Source organism: Peromyscus eremicus, chromosome 22, assembly GCF_949786415.1.
Source record: "Peromyscus eremicus chromosome 22, PerEre_H2_v1, whole genome shotgun sequence".
Taxonomy (NCBI): domain Eukaryota; kingdom Metazoa; phylum Chordata; class Mammalia; order Rodentia; family Cricetidae; genus Peromyscus; species Peromyscus eremicus.
In genome coordinates, this window is record NC_081437.1 from 25605089 (window position 1) to 25626952 (window position 21864).

A 21864-nucleotide genomic window follows, 5' to 3' on the forward strand; every position below is an offset into this window, starting at 1 on the left:
TTCATATATATATATATATACACACACACACAATTGACATATTCTAACAACGATGATTAGGATTATTACTTAGGCTTGTTTTCCAACTTGTGCCTGTTTAGGAGTCATTTGGACACAAGGTGAAATTCTTTATGGAGTTATGAAATTCCAGGCTTTTCAGAATTGTTCTATACTTTTAACCCTTTCCTGATTGCAAGAGTTTGGTCCTTTGAGGACTCAGCAAAGTGAAACTTTTGCAGATACACTAGAAAAAGCTTTATCAATGCTTAAAATTATGATATAGAAATCTAAAATTATATGTGGTGGGGGAAATCTTAAGTTGGTAACCATTGATGATAACATTAATTTTCTTTGATAATCTTTATATGAATTTCTTTGATTGTAAAATCACTGATATAAACTTCTTTAAATAAATTTCTTTGATTCTTTATTCTTCTAGGGGTTGTTTGTTTTATGGCCCTCCTGGCACAGGTAAAACCTTGGTTGCCAGAGCATTAGCTAATGAATGCAGTCAAGGAGACAAAAAGGTGGCTTTTTTTATGCGTAAAGGAGCAGATTGCTTGAGCAAGTGGGTTGGTGAGTCTGAAAGGCAACTTAGGCTTCTTTTTGACCAGGTAAGAAAATCAGCTAATTCAAGGTTATTTTTTTCTTTTTTAAAAGAATATTTAATATATTTTGTCTCCAGATACACTTATGAGGAGACATATATTCCAATTAGTATGTGGAATTTAGGATCAATAATTTAAATTGTAAGCCTTAAAGGCATAGTTATTTTCTGTTATTTGTGGGAAATTGGTTCCAGCAGTCCCTATCTGCTGGTACATCCAAAATCTACCGATGTTCAAATCTAGTATATAAATAATAAAAGATTTGAATGTAGCTTATATACCTCTTTCCATATGCTTAACATCATCCCTATATTTCTTATGATATCTCATTCAATATGTGTACTATGTAATTAGTTTTGGCAGACATGCCCAACCCTTTGACATTGCAAGAACATGTTGTTTTTGGCAAAGTTCACACTCCAGAATCATTCAGTTGAATTTAAAAGATACAAAAATATTTCATTTTGTTTTAAGTAAGTTTACAATCTTGTGGGCTGTATCCATGGATGTGTGGCACACGGGTCACAGGGTAGACACACTTGTTACTTTAGAGACAATGAAAGGAAAAACATCTCTGTACGTGTTTGCTACAGATACTACAGATACAGATTTTTTAAAAAATGGATTTGTCTGCAGTTGGTCAAACATTCATGAATTGTGCAGAACTCGTGGGTGTGGGAACCTATTTATATTTAACCCCATTTTCTAGTAGATTTGAATATTTATGATCCATAAAACATTTATTGTGTGTACAATACCATGTTAGGTTCCTACTGGGCTCCTGAGATGTAAAGTAAGCTTAGATTATTATCTTATTGAGGAAGTGGTACCGACAGAAAATGTTGATTTGTGGGAAGAATGTCACAAAACTTGTGTTATTTATTGTCATAGTTATATAGTAGATACTTTTTTTGTCACTGTAGTAAGATACCTGGAATAATTAGCTTATGAAGAGATGAGTTTATCTGGGTTCACATGGTGGTTGTAGTCTGTGATTGGTCCTTTGGGTTTAGGCCTACGGTAAGATAGCAAGCACATGATGGCGGAGCACATGGCGGAACCAAATTGTTAATATTTTTACCTCATTAGCCGGGAAGGGAAAAGTGGAATATTAGGCCAGGGTCTCCTTTAGAATGTGTCCTCAGTGACCTAAGGAACCCCTATTGGGCCCTTCCTCCTGAATATTTCTTATCTTATCATTTAAGTGCTACCCTTTAGGTCCAGAAATTTAAGAAACAATTGTTTGAGGTACAGTTACCCGTACTATACCAGATTATAAATACATGGCTGGTAGAATTAAAAATTAAATGAATGTTTTGAAAAGGCAGAATGAAAGGAAATGTGTAGGTTAAATGTAGCAGGACATGGTAGTATGCAATTGTAGTCCCTGTTATTTATTATTGATTATTATTACTGTGTGTGTAAGGTCCTGGGTTCAATCCCTAGAATCACAGGAAATAAATGAGTATGATAGTAAAAGGAACTCTCACTCCTGATCCGGAGGTGAGAGGATCAGTTGAGCTTAAAAACCAGGCCTGGTGGAATGTGCTATATTCTTAGCCCTGGGTAGGGTGAGCTAGCAGGGCTGCTGTCAGTCTCAGACTGGTTTGAGTTAGAGAGTGAGACCCTGTCCCAACAAACAAACAAGCAAAACACAGTTTTCCTTATGTTAAAAAAATGAGTCCTAACGTCAGTTTTCATGTAACTCTTGGGTTTAGTGAAGGAAGTGTGACATATTTGGCAGTTCATTTTATAAAAGTACAGTCAAGAATTTATTAGCCATGCACTTCTATGGTGAAAGCCAGTTTTTTTGGCTGACACCTCTAATTCCAGCAGTTGAGACGCTGGGGACAGCCTGGTCTTCATGGTGAAATCCAGACCCTCCTGGGCTGCAGAATGAGAATCTCAAAACAAACAAAATACTCTTTATTCCAAAAAAATGATATATAATTGCTGAAACAATTCAAATATTTAAAAGTTTGTAGTGTAGTTAGGGTGTAGTGGCACACGCCTTTAATCCCAGTACTTGGGAGGCAGAGACAGGTGGATCTCTGTGGGTTCAAGGTCATCCTGGTCTGCATAGCAAGTTTCAGGCCAGTCAGGGCTACATAGTGAGACCTTGTCTTAAGAAAAAAAAAGTGTGAAAACCGCTGTCTTTTGGATAATAGAAAGAAGAATAAGTAAGATCTACACTTCATTGTGTTCAGTGTCTAATGCTAAGAAAAACATATGCTGCCTGTATGATTTAAGGAAAAATAATGACTGCAAAAAATGTAAAATAACAGTAACAGAAGATTGAAGAATTCATGGGAATGCTCGTAATTGTCTAGTGAGTTAAAAGTTAAAACATTTTGGCATTTACACTTTTTAGTCTTATCATGCTAGAGATAGGACTGTATGTTGGTCTCAGTTAAGATTGTGGCCCTAAGTTATAAAGATTATTTATATTTACTTTATTGCTATCTCATAGTTTTCTTGGGTGAGTAGGGATTGATGAAATGTTTGCTTCTGTTTTTAAATACTTGATGATAATTATAATTTTTAAAAACGAAAGTAGCAAATATTATGTATTTATATTGAAGCTAATTTAGATATACAGTTATGTTAAAAAGAACAAGTGTTAGTGACTGGGCAGTGTGTGGATTGTGGTCAAGTACATTCTTAGTGAAGTCCTGAGTTCAATTTTTATTACTAAAGAAAAGATAAACAAATGCCTGAAAACAGTACTCGTGGGCTGTGGGAAACAGTACTCGTGGGCTGTGGGGCACCATGCAGCTGACTCTGCTGCTGCTGTTTGCTTTTTTGCTGTGCTCTTGTGTTTTGTTGTTCTGATTTCGATTCTGGGGATTGAACCCAGGTCCTTACACACATTAAGAAAATGACCTCCCACTCAGTGACATTCCCCAGCTCTACTGTGTACTTTATTTGCTTTTATGTTCCTTTCTCAGGAAGTATAAAGTTAAATTCAAAAGTGAAAAATTAATGAAGTAATTTTATTTTCTATTTACTAGGCATATTTGATGAGGCCCTCTATAATATTTTTTGATGAAATAGATGGATTAGCTCCAGTTCGTTCTAGTAGACAAGATCAGATTCACAGGTAATTTTTCCTGAACTTACTGTATTGATTTCTTTCTACTTACTGGTGTAATATTTAGTTTTAGCCCTTGGTTAAGCACTTGAAGGCTTACAGACAGGAATTTTAAATGTTGTCTATTTTCTGGAGGTTCTTTCACTCAACACAGGATTAATTTACAATCTGAGTGATTTGGTTGCTTTTGGTTTGGGATACTGTGATAGTCCTACTGTGAATATTTATTGATGATTTTATGTGGATGTGTGTTATACTTTTTTGGGGGTAGATGTCTAAGTAGCATTTATTATTTATTGTGTGTGCGCTCAAGCAGCAGAGAACATGTTTACTATGGATTGTCTGTGAGATGAGAGGACAACTTTTAGGTGCTACGTCTCTCCTTCTAGCTTGTGGGTCCTAGGGATGGGACTCAGGTTGTTAGGCTTTGCAGCAAGTGCCTCTACCCATAGAAGCACCTCTTCAGCCTACTGTCCTATGTTCTGTTCTGTAATATGTGAGAATTTGAATTGCTCCGTATCCTCTCCCAACCCCCTAGCTGAGACTGCATTCATGTCACCACGCCTAGCTTTTTGTAGGGGCATGCACAGCAAGCACCTTACTCATCCCACTTTTGTTATTTCATTTTGACACATTAATTATTTAGAAAGGTGTCTAATTCACAGATACAGTCATTTACCACAAAATGATGTTTTGGTCATTTATTGACCAGATGTATCTTGGTGCAGTGACCCTATTTTACTTCTTTTCCTGAAGGTTTTTTGTTAGTCAGGGTCCTTCACAATCTAAGACCTGAAGTAGTCAGCTTCAATATCTTATTCTAATCTGCCATGTGGTCCATCTCTGTCTAGTGCCATGTATGATTTTGGTTCGTTAGAGCCGTTGTTGGGCCCAAGAACCTGCCACCAGTCTTGAGAAAATATGCTTGCACTCTGCATTTTTCTGGAACCACAGTGAGTGCCCACCAATATTTTTGGGTACCTCACATCTGACTCTATAGAGTGCCCTTTTATCCTTGTGGCATTTGGAGCTGAAGGATTTTTGACCCTCTGCCCATGCGCCACATCCAAATCTTACTGATTGCCATAAAAGAAGCCGTAGAGAGACTGTACTGTGGTGCTGGAGCTAAAGCCTACATAGTTTATCAAACTGGCACTTACCCATTTTCAAAGAAAGCTATCTACCTTGAATGCCACTTATAAAAGGGCGGAGATATCTGATCAGCCAGATACATTGATGTCACTCTGAGCTCACAAAAATCAGGAGAAAAGTGGTAGGTAGCATGACAGCTGAGCATAGTAGCTGTTAACAGTAGACCTCAAAGTGATTAAGAAAGAGTTCTATAGAGTAAATATAATGAAACTGAATGAATACAGAGAGGTCAACAACATTTAAAAATAATTCATGATATAAATGAGAAATTAAAAAAATACAATTAGTGAAAAAGTAATTTAAAAAGAAAAATACCAAACAAACAAAAGTGGATATATAACATCAGAAACTAAGAGCCATAGTAAAAACAGTACTTATGAAGGCAATTTATTGCAATAAGCCCAAAATAAAAATTAAATTTCAAATAAATAATTTAATGATGCATCTAGTGGATATAGAAAAACAAGAATACACCAAACACAAAATTAGTAAAAGGAAGAAATAATAATCAGAACAGAAATAAATGGAAATTTGTAAACATAAAAATAAAGATATCTATGTTGAAAAAAAGATTTTTTTATTGGTAATATTGACAAACCTCTAAGATTAATCAGAAAAGTAAAGGAAACCCCCAAATAAATGCAATTTCAAGTAAATAAACATTTAAGGGGATTATTATGAACAACTATAACTAACAGGAAAGCCTAGAACAAAAGGATACTTGGACATTGACATACCAAAATTGAACATAGAGGACATAGAAAATTTAGACTGACAAGTAATAAGTAATAAGATTGAGTCTGGCATGGGGATGCATGTGTATAATCTCAGCACTCAGGAGGTGGAGGCAAGAGGATCAGGAGATCAAGGAGAGCCTCAGCATTTGAGGCAAGCCCAGTCAGTATGAGACCCTGTTTCAAAACAGCAACAACAAAACCAAATATTAAACAAAACAAACATAAAAGAATGAATCATTAGTGGAAAATGTCACTCAACAGAGAAAAAGCCAAGAACAGTGACTTCATTGCTGAATTTACCAAACTTGTAAAGAAAATACTAATATTAATTCTTTTCCATCTGCTCCAAAATCTTGAAAGGTTGGGAACCCTTCCAAACCCATTTTATGAGGCTAGTATCACTAATAAGAACTATAGACCAGTGTCTCTGATGAACATCAGTGCCAGAGGTTTTGCAGAGTGCTGGCACATTAGAAACATTTAATTCCAATCAAGTGAGATTTGTCCTAGCGATCAGTAAACGTAATACCTTATATCTTCATTGGTTACTTTCTCAATGATGTGTCAAAATATCTGACCTAAGTAAGGAGTAAAGACTGATGTGGCTCATGGTGCAGGTGTCTCAGTCTGTTTCTGGGTGTGTGGTAAGACAGCCCAGGAGTGAGTATGAGTGGAGGAGCAAATTTGCCTAGCTCATGTGAGCCAGGAAATAGAAATGTACACAGGAACTTACCAGGGCAAAATAAAGTACCAAGTAAGAGGCCCTAGTGACCGCCTTCCTCCAGTTAGACCCCACCTCCTACTTTCATCACTTCCCAATATGCCATGATATTATGATCTGTTGCTTAGATTAGAGTTTCCATGATCACTGTTTGAAAACCAATTACATCTGACAACCAAGCTCCTAAATACGTGGACTTGTGGGAGACAATTTATATTCAAGCCCTAACCTTAAATGAATGAAGGACAAGATGTAGATAAATGATTTGATAAACAATTTTTGAATCAATCAGATACAACAGGATCCTACTGCAACATAATACTGGTTGTGTATGACAAAATCCTGGCATCAACATACTGAACGGGCAAAAGTTGTATGTGTTTACACTAACATAACCCTGTCTAACCTCACAGCTCTTGTTCAGTTTAGTGCTTGGAATTTTAGCCATAAAATTAGGCAAAAGAAGGAAATAAAAAGTATGTAAATAAGTAGGAAAGGATGCAAATTATTGTTGGATAACATGATTCTCTAAATAGAAAAACAAAGACTCCACTGAGAAATTATTAGAACTTAAAAGCAAATTCAGTAAAGTTGCAGGATACAAAACTGACATCCAAACTCTGTCATGATTCACCAGTGGGTAAAGGTGCCTGCCTCTAAGCTTGAGGACCTAAGTTCAATCCTTGGGTCCCACATGGTAGAAAGACAGAGACACTCACCAAGTTGTCTTCTTTTCTCCACATGCATGCCATCATATGCATAAACCCCTTCCCTTAATTCAAGTGTTAAAGGAAACAGCTGACATAGCACTTTCCTACATTAATATTAAACTTGCAGAGAAAATCAAGAAAGCAAGTGCTTCATAATACAAACAAAATGCCTACAAGTTATTTTAACCAAGATAATAAAAAGATTTCTGTATGAAAAAAACATTGATAAAGAGATTGAAGAAAGGGCTGGAGAGATGGCTCAGTGGTTAAGACCACTTGATGTTCTTCTAGATAGAGCACCAGAGTTTGAGTCCTAGCACCCATGTTGGGTGAATTACAACTGTCTGTAACTACAGCTCCAGGGTACCCTTTTCTGGTCTCTATAGGCACCCACATACACATGTTCTTACATGCAGATGAATAAACATACATAGAAATAAAAATTAAAATTTTAAGAGATTGAGCAGGACAAAATGGAAATGGAAAAAATAGAAGTCTTCATTGATTAATTAATATTATTAAATTGTCCCATACTACCCAAAGCAAATTACACTTCAGTGCAATTTTGCTCAAAATACTATTGATACTCTTCAAAAAACTAGATGAAGACAGCCCTAAAATTGATATGAAATTACAAAACACCTTTAGTAGTCAGAGAAATCCTGTGGACATAGAAAACTAGAAGCATTATAATGTCTAATTTCAAGATATACTCTAGAAACATAGTAACCCAAACAGGTTGCTATTGGCTAGACAAAGACACACAGACTAATGGAACAGAAAAGATATGCCAGAAATAAAACAAACGCATCTATAGTCATCTGATTTCCAACAGACATCGGATTTCCATCAAACATTTGAGAAAGGACATTTCAATAATCAGATATTTCAATAAATGGTGCTAGGAACTTAGATTTCCTCAGTTGAAACATTACCTCTATCTACTTTACCACTCTATACAAAACCAACTCAAAATGGATTACACATCTTAATATGAGATCGGAAACTTCTAGAGCACAACAGTGCCATCTGTTGAGGACCAAACATCTCAACATGAGCTTGTGTGGATCATTTCAGATTCCAATCAAACCAATGGTTAAACATAACTTTATAATTAAAGATACTACCTCATTTTATTTCCGGGTATGATGCCTATTTCATAAGTTTTCAGTCATCCAATTAGAAAACAGAAATCACAGATCTTTTCTAGACATCATATTTTTATTTTGTTTATAATTTTTTTTTTTTTTTTTTCGAGACAGGGTTTCTCTGTGTAGCTTTGCGCCTTTCCTGGAACTCACTTGGTAGCCCAGGTTGGCCTCGAACTCACAGAGATCCGCCTGGCTCTGCCTCCCGAGTGCTGGGATTAAAGGCGTGCGCCACCACCGCCCGGCTTGTTTATAATTTTTTAAAACACAGCTTGAATAGTGTGTTTGGGAAGGAAAATTATTTTGACATGGTTTGTGTATTCCAGAAATTGTTTCAGCAGTAAAAATAAAGAATAGTAGTGAGAACAGTTGGCAAACTAAGAAAAACACTGTTGCTAGAATTAGGGAAGTGTAGATACCATACATTTTCAGACAGGGAAACCAACAGATAACCCCCGAGTACTTTCATCTAAAAATAAACTACTGTAACCTCCCCCAGTTTTGGGGATCAAATCTGGGGCCTTTTGTATTGTAGGCAAACTCTCCCTGCCTCTCCCCTTAAGACAGGGTCTTTTTATATAGCTCTGGCTGTCCTGGAACTATGTAGATCAGGTTGAACTCGAAATCACAGAGCTTCACCTTTGCAGAAGTCATACATCTGCCTCCCAAGTGCTGGGATTAAAGGTATACATCACCACACCTGGCTGGGGGCAAACTTGTACCCTACCACTGCTAATTTAAATTATTTTCCAATTATTTTTCTGTGAAACAGGACTACTTTTTGTTGACTAGCTGACTTCAAACTTCTGGACTCAGACATTTCCTCAGCCCCCGAGTATCTATGACTTTATGCATATACTACCATGCTGTATTTCTCTATTTTGCTTCGTTTACTTTTGTTCGTTTACCCCCACTCCCCACCCTGTACATACACAAACTTTGGGAATTAGTTCTCCTCTTCGAATATGGGTTCCAAGAACTGACAAGCACTTTATCTGCTGAGTATTTCTCTAACCCTCTATTGTTTTCACATAGCTGTAGCCCAGGCTGGTCTGGAACTGGAGTTTCTTTGTATCCATCATCCAATTGACTGCTGGGATTGTAGACATGTACCACCACATCTGGCTTTACTTGTTTATTTAAGATTTATTTACTTTTATGTGTGTATATGAATGTTTGCTTGCATACACGTATGTGTGCCACGTGTGTGCCCAGTGCCTCCCAGGACAGAAGAAAGTGTTGAATCTCCTGGAGTTGCAGTCAGTTGTGATCTGCCTTGTGGATACTGGGCATTGAACCCAGGGTCTCTGCAAGAGCAGTTAGTGCTCTTAACTGCTGTGCCAGCTCTCCGTGCAGTTCACCCACTTAAACTATATAATTCATTGTCTCTCAGTATCTTTACAGAGTTCTGTTGCCACCACACAGCTTTATAATATTCTGTAATCCCAGAAACCCTGTGTTCTTTAGGCATTGCTCTCAGCCTTTCTGGTAGATTCCCAGCACCTGGAAACCTCTCCATACTTCCCGTTTCTGTAAATTTGCCAGTCTAGATATTTATGTCAGTGTGATTCTGTGATATTTGGCCCCTTTGCCCATATTCTTTCAGTTAGCAATATTTTCAAGCTTTATCCATGTTGTATCAGTTCATCATTTTCTTGGAGGGATGTCACTGTGGAAAGAGTTTTTACTTTGTAGATCAGTCTTGCCTGCAAAACTGTGTAACCTAGGTGTCCTCAGACTGGTGGTCCTCTTGTCTCAGCCTCCTAAGTTCTGGGTGCAGCCTGATTTTCTTCATTTGTTGACCTAGTCCAGTCTGGATGTGTACTGCCTTTTGTTTATCCACTCATTTGTGGCTATTCACTTTCTCTGACTTTTAGGCTATGAGGAAAAATATTGCTCTGAATATTCACATACAAATTTTTCTTTGTGGATGTTGTTGGGTCATATGGTAACTCTTAAATAGTGGAAAATCTGCTTTATTTGTTAACAAAAGTACACCATTTTACATTACTATCCAGCAGTGTGTGAGCTTTATGATTTCCTTAAAACTTCACCAACACTTTTTTTTATCTAATTATAGTAGTTTTAGTGGATTTAAAGTGATACCTAATTTGGTTTGATTTCCATATGCTTAGTTTAATGATATGCCCTTTGCCTGCAATCTTTGGAGAATTGCTTTTTAAATCCTTTGCCTATATTTAGATTTCACTATTTGCGTTTATCATTTATTATAGTTATATATTTTTGACTTGAGACTTTTGCAAGATAATTTTAAAATAGCTTCTTGGTTCTCTTGGGTTGTCATTTCATGTTTTTTTTAAAGCATTTTTAAAATGATTTATTTATTCTTATTTTATGTGCATTGGTATTTTACCTGCATGTATGTCTGTGTAAGGGTGTCAGATCCCCTGGAACTGGAATTACAGACAGTTGTGAGCTGCCTTGTGGGTGCTGGGAATTGAACCCAGATCCTCTGGAAGAGCAGCCAGTGCTCTTAACTGCTGAGCCATCTCTCCAGCCCCCTCATTTCACATTCTTGATTACATCCTTTGATGCAGGAAAGTTTTACTTAAAAATTTTATTACAGACCCCCCAAATTTTTTTTAATACATTTAATTATTTTTTGTGGGTACACATGTGTGCATGCCATGGCATGCTTAGGAAAGTGTGCAACTTTTCAGGGGTCAATTCTCTCCTCCCATTGTGTGGGTCCTGGGAATCAAACTCAGATCATCAGGCCTATTGGCAAATGGCTTTACTCACTGAGCCGTTTATAATAATCTTGCCATTATATTTTGTAATTCTGGACATTGAACCCAGGGTTTTGTGCATGCTAAGCAAGTGTTCTTTGACTTGCTTTTTTAAGATTTTAATTCCTTCCTTCCTTCTGAGGTAGTCTTGATATGTTGGCCAGTCTGATCTCTGACTCCTGGACTTTGTCGCGGTTTTGCACATGCTGCTCAGATTTAATTTCAATGTTATCTTTCCTTTCTCTTTTTTCATCCTCATCCTTTTGGTTGCTGTGGTTTAGATGTCTGTTGCATTTTCTGTGCACTTTTAATATTGATTTCTCCATATTATGTATTTGTGGTACAATTATTAAAATTTAAGACTGAATTATTATTAGCATCAATGTTTACATTTTTTTCTTTCCTTAAGTTTTACATGGACTTTTTTCCCCAACAGCTCTATAGTGTCAACCCTTCTTGCTCTTATGGATGGATTAGATAATAGAGGTGAAATTGTTGTTATTGGTGCTACAAACAGACTTGACTCTATAGATCCTGCACTCAGGAGACCTGGTCGTTTTGACAGAGAATTCCTTTTCAACCTGCCTGATCAAAGGGTAAGAATAGGGTTTTTTTTTTAATTGTTATTATTCACACACACACACACACACACACACACACACACACACACACACACACACAAAATAAATGTACATACACATATGTAGTATCTTTGTAACTCAGTTACAAAATATATACTTTGAAGGTTATATTTTCATTGTTAATTTTTTGCTTATGGCATATCTTAATACAACAACCTGTGTTACATTCCTTGTTAATGCACTATAGGACTGAGGCATGAGAATTTTAAGTTGAGGCCAGCCTGGGCTATGTGGTGTTTTAAAACAACTGGAACAACAGCAGCAAACTGTGGTATTATTGAACAGTTCATTTTGTTTTACTAGCACTTACCAGAATGTCAGTAACCTTAAGGAAAGGAAAGTTCCTGGTTGGGTTCCTGGAGATGCTTATTTGCTCCCCCTGTCTCTAGTTGGCCCCATAAACTTTTACAAACATTTATTTTATTAGTATGAGTATTTTCCATGAATATAAATATACTGATTGCATGCCTGGTGCCCATGGAGGCCAGAAGAGGGTACTGGATCCCCTGGAACTGGAGTTACAGATAAGTCACTGTGTAGGTGCTGGGAACTGAACCTGGGTCCTCTGAAAGAGCAGTGAGTGTTCTTAACTGCCGAGCGATCTCTCCTGCCACCTCTCCCTAAAAATATGTCCATAAATATTCTGTGCCCAAAATGTTAATCATTGTATTTGTTGTATTTAAAGGTGTAGTATTTAAAGAATGTTCCCTTAAGACAGACTAATATATGGCCATTTATTACAGAAAATGTTATTTAGTATGTCATAAAGTTCATTCCTTCCTAATTGTACTTGAAATTTTATTGTTAGTTTGATTTAACTTGTTTCTTAAATTTTCATGAGAACTCATCTTTGAGATGAGATATATTGTATGAGTGTATATTGTTGCATGTGAATTACCTGATTTACATACTTAGATGTAGGTAATTACGACTATAGAAAAGCAAAGGATACCCTTTGCAGAATAGTTTCATGCCTCAGTTTGACTTCTGTCTGCATAACCACCTGTCATTGACTTAGATTTGGATCCGCAAACTATTTTATTTATTTATTTATTTATTTATTTATTTATTTATTTATTTATTTATTTATTTATTTATTTATTTATTTGAGACAGGTAGCTCTGTAGACCAGGCTGGCCTGCATCTGTCTCCCAAGTCCTGAGATTAAAGGGTTTAAAATGGTACTAAGTTCACCTTTGTCAGGACAGCATATATAACCCCTCCAACTTTCTTTAAAAATATTTTTAATTTATTCTTTGAGATTTTCATACTTTCATATAATATGTTTGATCATATCCACCCACCATTTTCTGCCTTCAAATTGTCCTGGATTCTCCCTCACTGTCAACCCATTCTCCCAACTTCATATTCTCTTAGGCCCCTCACCCCCTTTAAAGAAGTATCTCACTGAGTGCTGACTTAGTGCTGCCCATATACACAAAATAAATGGGTTTGGGGTTATTCACTGGACTGTGGGAGACCTACTCGTGGTACACCTCCAAGGAAAAATTATTCTCCCTCCCTCGTCAGCTGCCAATTGCTCCTCAGCTAGGGATGGGGCTTTGTGCAACACTTCATCCGTGCTGCCATTTTGACTGGCTTGATCTTTTGCAGATCTGGTGCAGGCAGTGATAGTTGCTGTGAATTCATGAATAACTTTATTATGTCAGCAAATAGCATGTCACAGCACTCATCCTCTCACCCTTAATTCTTTCTGCCTGCCCCTTAATCCTTTTTTTCACTGTTTTATTTACGTGTGTGTGTGTGTGTGTGTGTGTGTGTGTGTGTGTGTGTGAGAGAGAGAGAGAGAGAGAGAGAGAGAGAGAGAGAGAGAGAGAGAAAGTATAGATGTCAGATCTGCAACTTGAGTTACAGACAGTTGCAAGCTACCATGCAAGTGCTGGGACTTGAACCCAGGTCCTCTGGAAGAGCAGCCAGTGCTCTTAACCACTGAGCCAACTCTCCAAACCCTCTGCCGCTTCTTCTATGATGTTCCTTGACATTGGGGTGGTGTTAGGGTTGGATATAGTCTCACTTTCATTGCCCAGATGCAGCTGCCAGGTTTGTGTCAGCGCTTGGAGGTGGACTTCATTGTAGGAGATGGAGCCAAAGTGGTGACTTGTGCTTTGATACAGACAAGTATCAGTTTGTGACATCTCACAACAGCTAAGATAGGTTTTTGCCCCTACCAGTACAGGGGGATGTGCTAAGTTCATAGGAGAGAAATGAGGTGACATGTGTATGTACACTCCTGCCTACCCCTAACAGTAATAAATAAAATTTAAAAAGTGATGTGGCAGAAAAGCTAAACTTTGTTTAGTCACACATTGGTGATTTCCTTATTATTCTATACCATCACTGAAGTTTCTTTACCTCTTAGAACATTAACTGTCTCAACATGGGAAACAGAGACAACAGTCTTAGGTTTTATAACTCATGGTTTGATGTGGATGCTAAGGTGTTTAAATTTCTTTTAAAACAAACATCAGATTGGTGTGGGGGTTACAGTCAGAATTTGTTGCAGCTGAAACATGAGAAGTCAGTGCTGTCTTATGCCACTGTACTTTCTTCTTAGGCCAGAAAACACATCTTACAGATCCACACCAGGGACTGGAATCCGAAACTGTCTGATGCTTTTTTAGGAGAATTGGCAGAAAAATGTGTTGGTGAGTGCTCCTTTTTGAGTTCCCTGGACTGTCATTGCCTGTTCTGCTCAGCACCCCTTTCCCCTTATTTTGAAATGTGAATGAGTACAGTTATGTCTTTAACTTTGTGACAGATGGCTCTGCATTCATATTTAAAAGTTATAGAAATGTTTCACTTAAAGTTTGAACACTTCTTAATTCAGTTTTCATCATGGCAGGTGTTTGATGAACAAAGCTTAGTAGTAACATGGCTTTCATTGAATGCTGAATATCCTTCATATTACTACAGTGTCTCCTTTTAGAAATTATCCCTTCTCAGAAATTTTACTACAATAACAAACATAAGAGAAAAAGGTTCACGTAGATGGGACAAACTGCAGTCTCCTATGCTGTATAGATAGGACTAATGGGCTCAGCTTTATTCCTATGATCTAGAAGGAAGCTGGGTGGGAGGAGTTATCAAATAAAATACTTACTGGTATTCGCCAGTGTTGCCTCAAATATAAAACTTCATTCAATTCATCACAGCTGAAAACCTCCCCCACAGAGTAAATAAGCATTGCTGTCCTAAAGGATGAGAGCATTGATAACCACAGGAGATGGAACTCTGGGCTTTCTTTCTAATTAGGTCTGAAATAAGAGATGAGTAGTAAGTAACAATATATACAAAGGAAATTTCCCCTCCTCCTTCCTCCTGGCAAGAGAGCAGGCACCAAACCTGGTTCATGTTTTCCTTTCAGACTCTGCAAAATATAAACAACAAATAAACAAGAAAAAACTACCTGTTTCCATGAACATTTTAAGCATTATGAAGAAATCCCTTAAATAAATCCACTAATAACATATACTTGGGAAAACTTTAAAGTTACCAAAACCAAAAGAACAACTTAGTTTAAAAAAAAATCATTGTAATCCACTATCAAATAATTAAAACTTAAATAGAACATTAGTCCATTCAGTTAGCTACATCCGAATTATCCTCTTCATCCACAGGGACTTCCATCTCGAAGCAGCATCCCTCAGCTTTTGAACCACAAAGACCTCGACATCTTCTGGTGAGGAGAACCGTAAATCTCTCCAGCACTACTCCAGTTTAAGCTCTGCCTGGTATAAGAGAGCATGCGCCAAACCCATTTCATGTGCATTTGGCTGGATCTTTGCAAAGCCTTGTGCTGCTTTATGGGAGAGGGTGGTACTTGGTTAAAAGACAAAACAAAAAACCAGTCTTTCCCTTTTTGAGAGATTTGTCCCTTTTTATTTATCATATTGTGGTGTTAGCGTTCAGATCAGACTGGGAAACTGTAGATTTTTCTGTGAATTTGTCACAGAATGATCCTTAACTGAAGTATAGAGAAGTCTTCAGGAAGTTAGACATTCCCTAAGAGATAGCTATTCTAAAATCACTTTCTATTACCCTACCTTCCATCTGAGATGTTACACACTGCAGTTTAATCCTTCATCCTGAATATTAGAGTCTTAGTTCCCATATTGTGTTTCCAAAGGTCAATTAGTACTCCTCCCTTTTCCAAGTGATTTATTTTAGTTTGTGTTTGGCCTTTAAAAATATTTATGATGTAATTTCTTACTGGACTGAAAAACTTCTCTTGCCTTCCCCTTTCCATGGGGTGGCAGTATAGTATGTAAATCTGTGTATATACCAATAGCTTCCTGGAGAGTGACATAAAAATCCGTTGTCATTAAATGACCATGTGTTCAATTATGGCATTTATTTCATTTAAGAAACCAGTTCATGTTAAAAATAGTCAAATGCAGGTCTTAAAGTAGGAATAGAACAATAAAAAATTTTAAATTCAGTTTGAATATTACTTTATATACCCCAAATGTGTTTCAACATGTATGGTTTCAGTTCAGTGAAATTTATGCCTAACAGAAGATTTTGCAGTCTTGATGAGTATCTGCAATTTCGCCTTTTATAGGCTATGGATTTGGTAACTTTTACCTTGAAATAACTTGGAGGTTTTTGCATGCATATCAGGTATGTTTTTTAAGTAGTAAAGAAACTTAAAAAAAAAGCTGGTGTCAAGAATGTTTTCGAAAGTAATCGGAATGTAAAATTAGTAAAAAGATTAACTCTTATTTTTTCTATTTCTTTTCAATGAGAGGCTTAAAACAAAGAAATTATGTCTATGAAATATCTGTATTGTAGGCCTCCATTTTGTTTGAAATTGCTTTTTGAGAAAGCCTCAGCAATAGTGGTGCCCACTTTTAATCCTTGTGTTTGGGAAGCAGAGGCTGGTGGATCTCTGTGATTTCAAGGCCAGTCTGGTCTACAGAGTGAGTTTCACGACAGCCAGGACTGTTACACAGAGAAACCCTGTCTTGAATAAATCATAAAAAAAATAAGAAAAAATGAAAAAAAAAAAAGAAAAAAGAAAATTTTGACCCTTGTTTCAGTCTTCAGAAAAATTGTAACTTAATAGTAACATGCAAGGATCATTTTCCTTTGCTTCTGTCTGTCAGTGTTCAGTAGAGCATTGCTTAGCAGTGGGGAAGGCTGGGTTATGAAAAGGGACACTTATTTTTAACAGGTCAACTTTTAACTCTTAGAAGCTTGTAGTACACCTCCAGTATCATCTGTTTTCTAAACCAGACACTCTTGAGAGAACAAGTGTGTGTACTATGAATTGCAGCAGGGCCAGAGCCCTGTCTAGGAGGCCTATGGTTATCCAAAGTGTAGCAATTTTAGCCTGAGTCTTCTGATGCCCCTTAGTTCAGTATCCGAGTCTACTGAAACATACATTGAGTGAGTGGTTCTCAACTCTTGTGTGCCAGAGTAATTGCTAAACATTTCCTAAAATACATATTTAAAATTTGAAGCTCTCAGAGATTATAATTCACTGTTGTGGGGCCCAGGAGTTTGCGTTTATCTTTCCATTTTATTCTTCATTCTGATGATTTTTTTTTAAGTTAAGAACCACAGAATATGAGCCTGTAACACTTTCTCACGAGCAAATGTAAAGAAAATATTCCCCATCTTTTCTGGTTTATTGATTGTGATAATCCATTGAAAATTTATTTTAGAAAATGGGACCTGTTATTGTTAATAAGCTCAATTATATGAGGACTAGATTAGGAAAGAATGAATAGCATATTGCTGTTGTATATAATTAGCATGTTACTATGGCAAATGTAGAGTTTTTATGTTCTTGGAGAATTTATGACTAAATAATCCTGTAGTTGCTGTTTGGTCTGTTGTAAAGAGGACCACTGAGTGCTCATTAACTGTGCAGGTATTTATGAGAAACAGAAATGTGGTTGTTCTTACTTGATGATGGCTGTTTATTTTCCTCTTTCTAACTTTATGCAAGTACTCTGTATTCAATTTTGTTAAAATAGTGTAAAAACTGTATGTCAAAGAAAAATGTACTTTAAAGAAGATTTACTAATGGAGAAGTATAAAATAGAAGTCTAGTGATAAACCTAACTCTTCTGAAGAATTACTTGGGAGGTAGACGATTGTTATAGTATTTATGCTTAATCTGTTTAGTTTTTGAGGCAAATTCTCACAGATTACATTTTCTACTCTAATTTGTGAGTCATTTTTTTCCGTAATTACCAGTATCATTTTGGTTTTTATAAGCTGCATAAGGTCAATGTGGAGTGTAAAGAGAAAGATAAACTTGATAGAATTTTCTGAGTTTAGGGTACCATGTTCTATAACTTGTTCAAATGGCTCCCCCTGCTGGCTTAACAAATAATCGTGACCAAGTGAAATTTATTTTAATTGCTGATAGGAAAAGCCAGTTTGTGGCTAATCTGAAGGTTTTCCCCTACTTCTTTGTTTTTCTCTTTTGTGACAGGGGCGTTTAGCAGATCGTAGTTTTTTTTTAAAGTATATATTTGTTAGGATTAAATGGATATATAGTGAATGTAAGTGTGGGAAAACTGGAGAGTTTTTTTCTTTAATCTTAATTTCTTTAATGCCTTTGGAGGTGGGTGAATTGCAGGGCTTTGGGTAGTTGCATGCCAACCATTGTTGCACTATACTCAGGTCTGATAGTGAATTATGAGTTTTTGAAGACTCTGCTTATGCACACCTTTGTACCACTCTTTCACATGTGTTAAGGAGTTAGTGATAGTGACACATGCCTGTAATCACAGGTACTTGGGAGGCCAGGGCAGGAGGACCAAAAGTTTAAGGCCAGCCTGGGCAACTTAGTGAGATTTTGTCTCATAATAAAATCAGTGAAGGACTAAAGCTGTGTCTCAGTGTAGAGCATTAGGGTTAAAGTGCTGATTAAGAACAGTGATGTAAGAGCGAAATGAAACTGTAATTCTTTGAAAACTTGCCCTGAAGAAAGCTGTACATTACAGTCAGTGGTTTTTGACATACAATACAGGCAGGACTCTTTTGTATTAATATTGCTAATTTATGTTTTTGTTAATTTAAAATACTTAAAAACATTTTCAGTCTTAAGTGAACATTTTTGCCAGGTGATTTTAAGGTGTCGATTTTAATTTTACTAATAAAGCAGTATGTAATAGATGATTTGTGTTATTGTAGATAAAGATGTATGCATTAACAAACCATAATGGTACTTGGAACACAATTAACTTAACTTTGTTACTTTTCTCCTTTTGTGCATTAGGCTACTGTGGAGCTGACATCAAGGCCCTGTGTACTGAAGCTGCCCTGATTGCCCTTCGGAGGCGTTACCCCCAGATCTATGCTAGCAGTCATAAACTGCAGCTAGATGTTTCCTCAATAGTGCTCAGTGCCCAAGACTTTTACCATGCGATGCAGAACATTGTGCCTGCTTCCCAACGTGCTGTGATGTCTTCAGGACAGGCGCTGTCCCCCATTATAAGGCCATTGCTAGAAAGAAGCTTCAACAACATCTTAGCAGTTCTGCAGAAAGTATTTCCTCATGCAGAAATTAGCCAGAGCGACAAGAAAGAAGGTACTCTAAACTACTTTTTTATATTGTGAAAACAGGCAAAAAGTTTCCTCATAAGATTAGTTAGAACTTTATCTATGTCAGTCATCATTGACTATTTCACAACTTGCATGTTGCCTGTATGTGGTGGTTGCCTGGTGAATGTTTCTTCTCTCTCTCTCTCTCTCTCTCTCTCTCTCTCTCTCTCTCTCTCTCTCTCTGGTTTTTCGAGACAGGGTTCTCTGTGTAGTTTTGGTGCCTGTCCTGGATCTGGCTCTGTAGACCAGGCTAGCCTCGAACTCACAGAGACTGCCTGGCTCTGCCTCCCGAGTGCTGGGATTAAAGGCGTGCGCCACCACCGCCCGGCCTGTTTCTTCACTCTTGTGTAACCATATTAATATGGGAGTGTTATGATTAGGAAATTTACCATAATAATAATAGTAGTAGTATATATAATAGCTTATTATAAAGTGCTTGCACAAATTATTGCTCATTAATCCATATCACAATCCTGTGAGTTAGTTACCTCATATATAGAGGAGGAGATTGGGCACTTTGGAAAGTAATTTGGGTTATGTTAGGTCACTCAGTAAGATTTGAGCCAACTCAAACTCAGGGAGCCTGCCTGCACAGCTTATGCTTTGGGCCTGCATTATTATAATAATACTTCTGTGGATTCAGCTCATCAAATATATTTTGATGTTATTGACACAACACTCTTTAGTGCGTTGTGCTGATTAAATTGTGAGCTGTTGGCAAGGGAGTTAATTTCAACCTGATGGTCCATAATTTTAAATTTAATTAAATTTCAAGATTAATTAGACTTTGGATCTGAGATAAAATCAGAGTGCCATTTTTAAGAAAAAAAAATCACCAATTTTCATGGAAAAAACAAAAGAATAGAAGTGTATGCTGAGATGTAAGTCAGTGAGAAGCATGCTTGTCTAGCTTGCCTGAAGCCCTGTGTAAATTGAACATGGTGGGACACACCTGTAATCCTAGCACTGGAGAGGTGGAGGAAGCAAGATCATCCGTAGCTACATTTGGAGGGCAAGGCCAGCATGACTGTATGAAACCTTGTCTCAAAGGAAAGGAAAAAGAAAGAAAGAAATTTAAGTGTATATTGAAATCAAATAAGACCTATTACTAAGTTTGAAGGTGAAGCAGTGAGAGTTTTATTTGTTTGTTAAGACAGGGTCTCACTATATAGCCATGGCTGGACTGGGACTCCTTTGTAAATCACGCTGGCCTCAACTCACAGAGATCTGCCTGCCTCTGCTTCCTAAGTTCTGGGACTAAAGGACTGTGCCTGGTATAAAATAATGTATTTTGATTAATTTCTCCTTTATTTGGAGTGTAGTTTATACCACATAGAAAATTGTTCAAAGAATTATAATAGAATCATTGGCATTACTTAGTGAATATCAAATGAATATATTCAGTAAATCATGAATATTAATCAGTTTGACTATCATTATAAATATATTTTTCGGAGACTGTAATTGTTTTTTTTAAGATTTATTTATTTTATGTAGATGAGTGCTCTATTGACTTTATGCCACAGAGGGCATCAGATCCCACCATGTGGTTGCTGGGAATTGAACTCAGGACCTCTGGAAGAGCAGCCAGTGCTCTTAACCTCTGAGCCAACTGTTCAGCCTGATTCTGCAATTTTTTTTAACAAAGAAAACTTTGCATAAAATACTATGTAGAACACTTTGTTCCTGAAATTTTTTGTCAGGTAGGATATGGACAACTATCCTGGAGCATACCTGTGACTTAGGCTCTCTGCTGTGGTTTTTGTGTGTGTGTGTGTGTGTGTGTGTGTGTGTGTGTGTGTGTGTGTGTATCTGGTGTATATGCTTTTTGTCCTTTCTGAGACAGATTCAAGCCATCACCCTAGCTTAGCTATGATGTGTGTGTGTCTTTACCTAAAACTTTTCACATAAATAAGAAACCTTTCATTTATTCTGAGAGGTTTTGATAGTCTCTTTTTCTCTGTTTGAGAACTTTCATTTTCTGGCATTGTTACCTTTTTTCCATAAACTTTAATTTTCACAAGTGTAAAGTATGCTTTACTTCCAACCAATAAAACTAATATGTATTAGTGGAGGATAACAACTAAATTTTATTTAAATAAATCCTTGACTTCCACTACTTTATATGTATTTTATGGTTTGTTTTATTCTTTAATATTTTTCCTTACACTCGAATCTTTCCTTGTTAGTGACATTATCACTCAAAAGATTTTAAGTTATGTTCCTCAATTAATTTGAAACTATTAGTTTCCTAATGTTTAGGTTTTAAAACATTTTTCTTTTTCCATTTATGTGTGTGTGTGTTAGTTAGCATGTGTATGTTCTCTGTGTGGGTACACATGTATGTTGGTGTGTGTTCTTGTGGAGGCATGCAGTTAATGTCAGAAAGAAACCATGCTTAATTGTACTTCGTCGAATTCATTGATGTGAGTCCCAGTCAAACCAGAGATCATCTAGTCTTGCTAGCCACTTTGCTCTGTGGATTTTGTTTCTGCTTTCTGAGCCTGGGATTATAGGAGGGCTTCCATTTATGTGGGTCTGGAGGTCTGAACTCACGGCAAGCACTTTAACCACTGAGCCATCTTCTCAGTCCTGTGACTTATTTTTATAAAGCATTCCCTTCCTCCCTGCCTCCCCCTCTCCTTCCAAACCCCTCTTCTTAGAACCTTGACATAGATAGGATCTTGCTATGTTACCCAGGCTGGCTTTGAGCCTCTGGGCTCAA

General features: G+C 36.9%; 1 protein-coding gene across 1 annotated transcript in view; it reads left to right on the plus strand.

Annotated features, from left to right (window-relative positions):
* Atad2b (ATPase family AAA domain containing 2B) overlaps positions 1 to 21864 on the plus strand; it is a 136738-nt gene that overhangs the window by 54194 nt on the left and 60680 nt on the right. The window contains exons 12-16 of the mRNA XM_059248368.1: positions 440 to 614; positions 3620 to 3708; positions 11354 to 11513; positions 14134 to 14224; positions 18814 to 19125. Coding sequence (XP_059104351.1) covers positions 440 to 614; positions 3620 to 3708; positions 11354 to 11513; positions 14134 to 14224; positions 18814 to 19125 — 827 coding nt within the window. The remainder of the gene's footprint in view (positions 1 to 439; positions 615 to 3619; positions 3709 to 11353; positions 11514 to 14133; positions 14225 to 18813; positions 19126 to 21864) is intronic.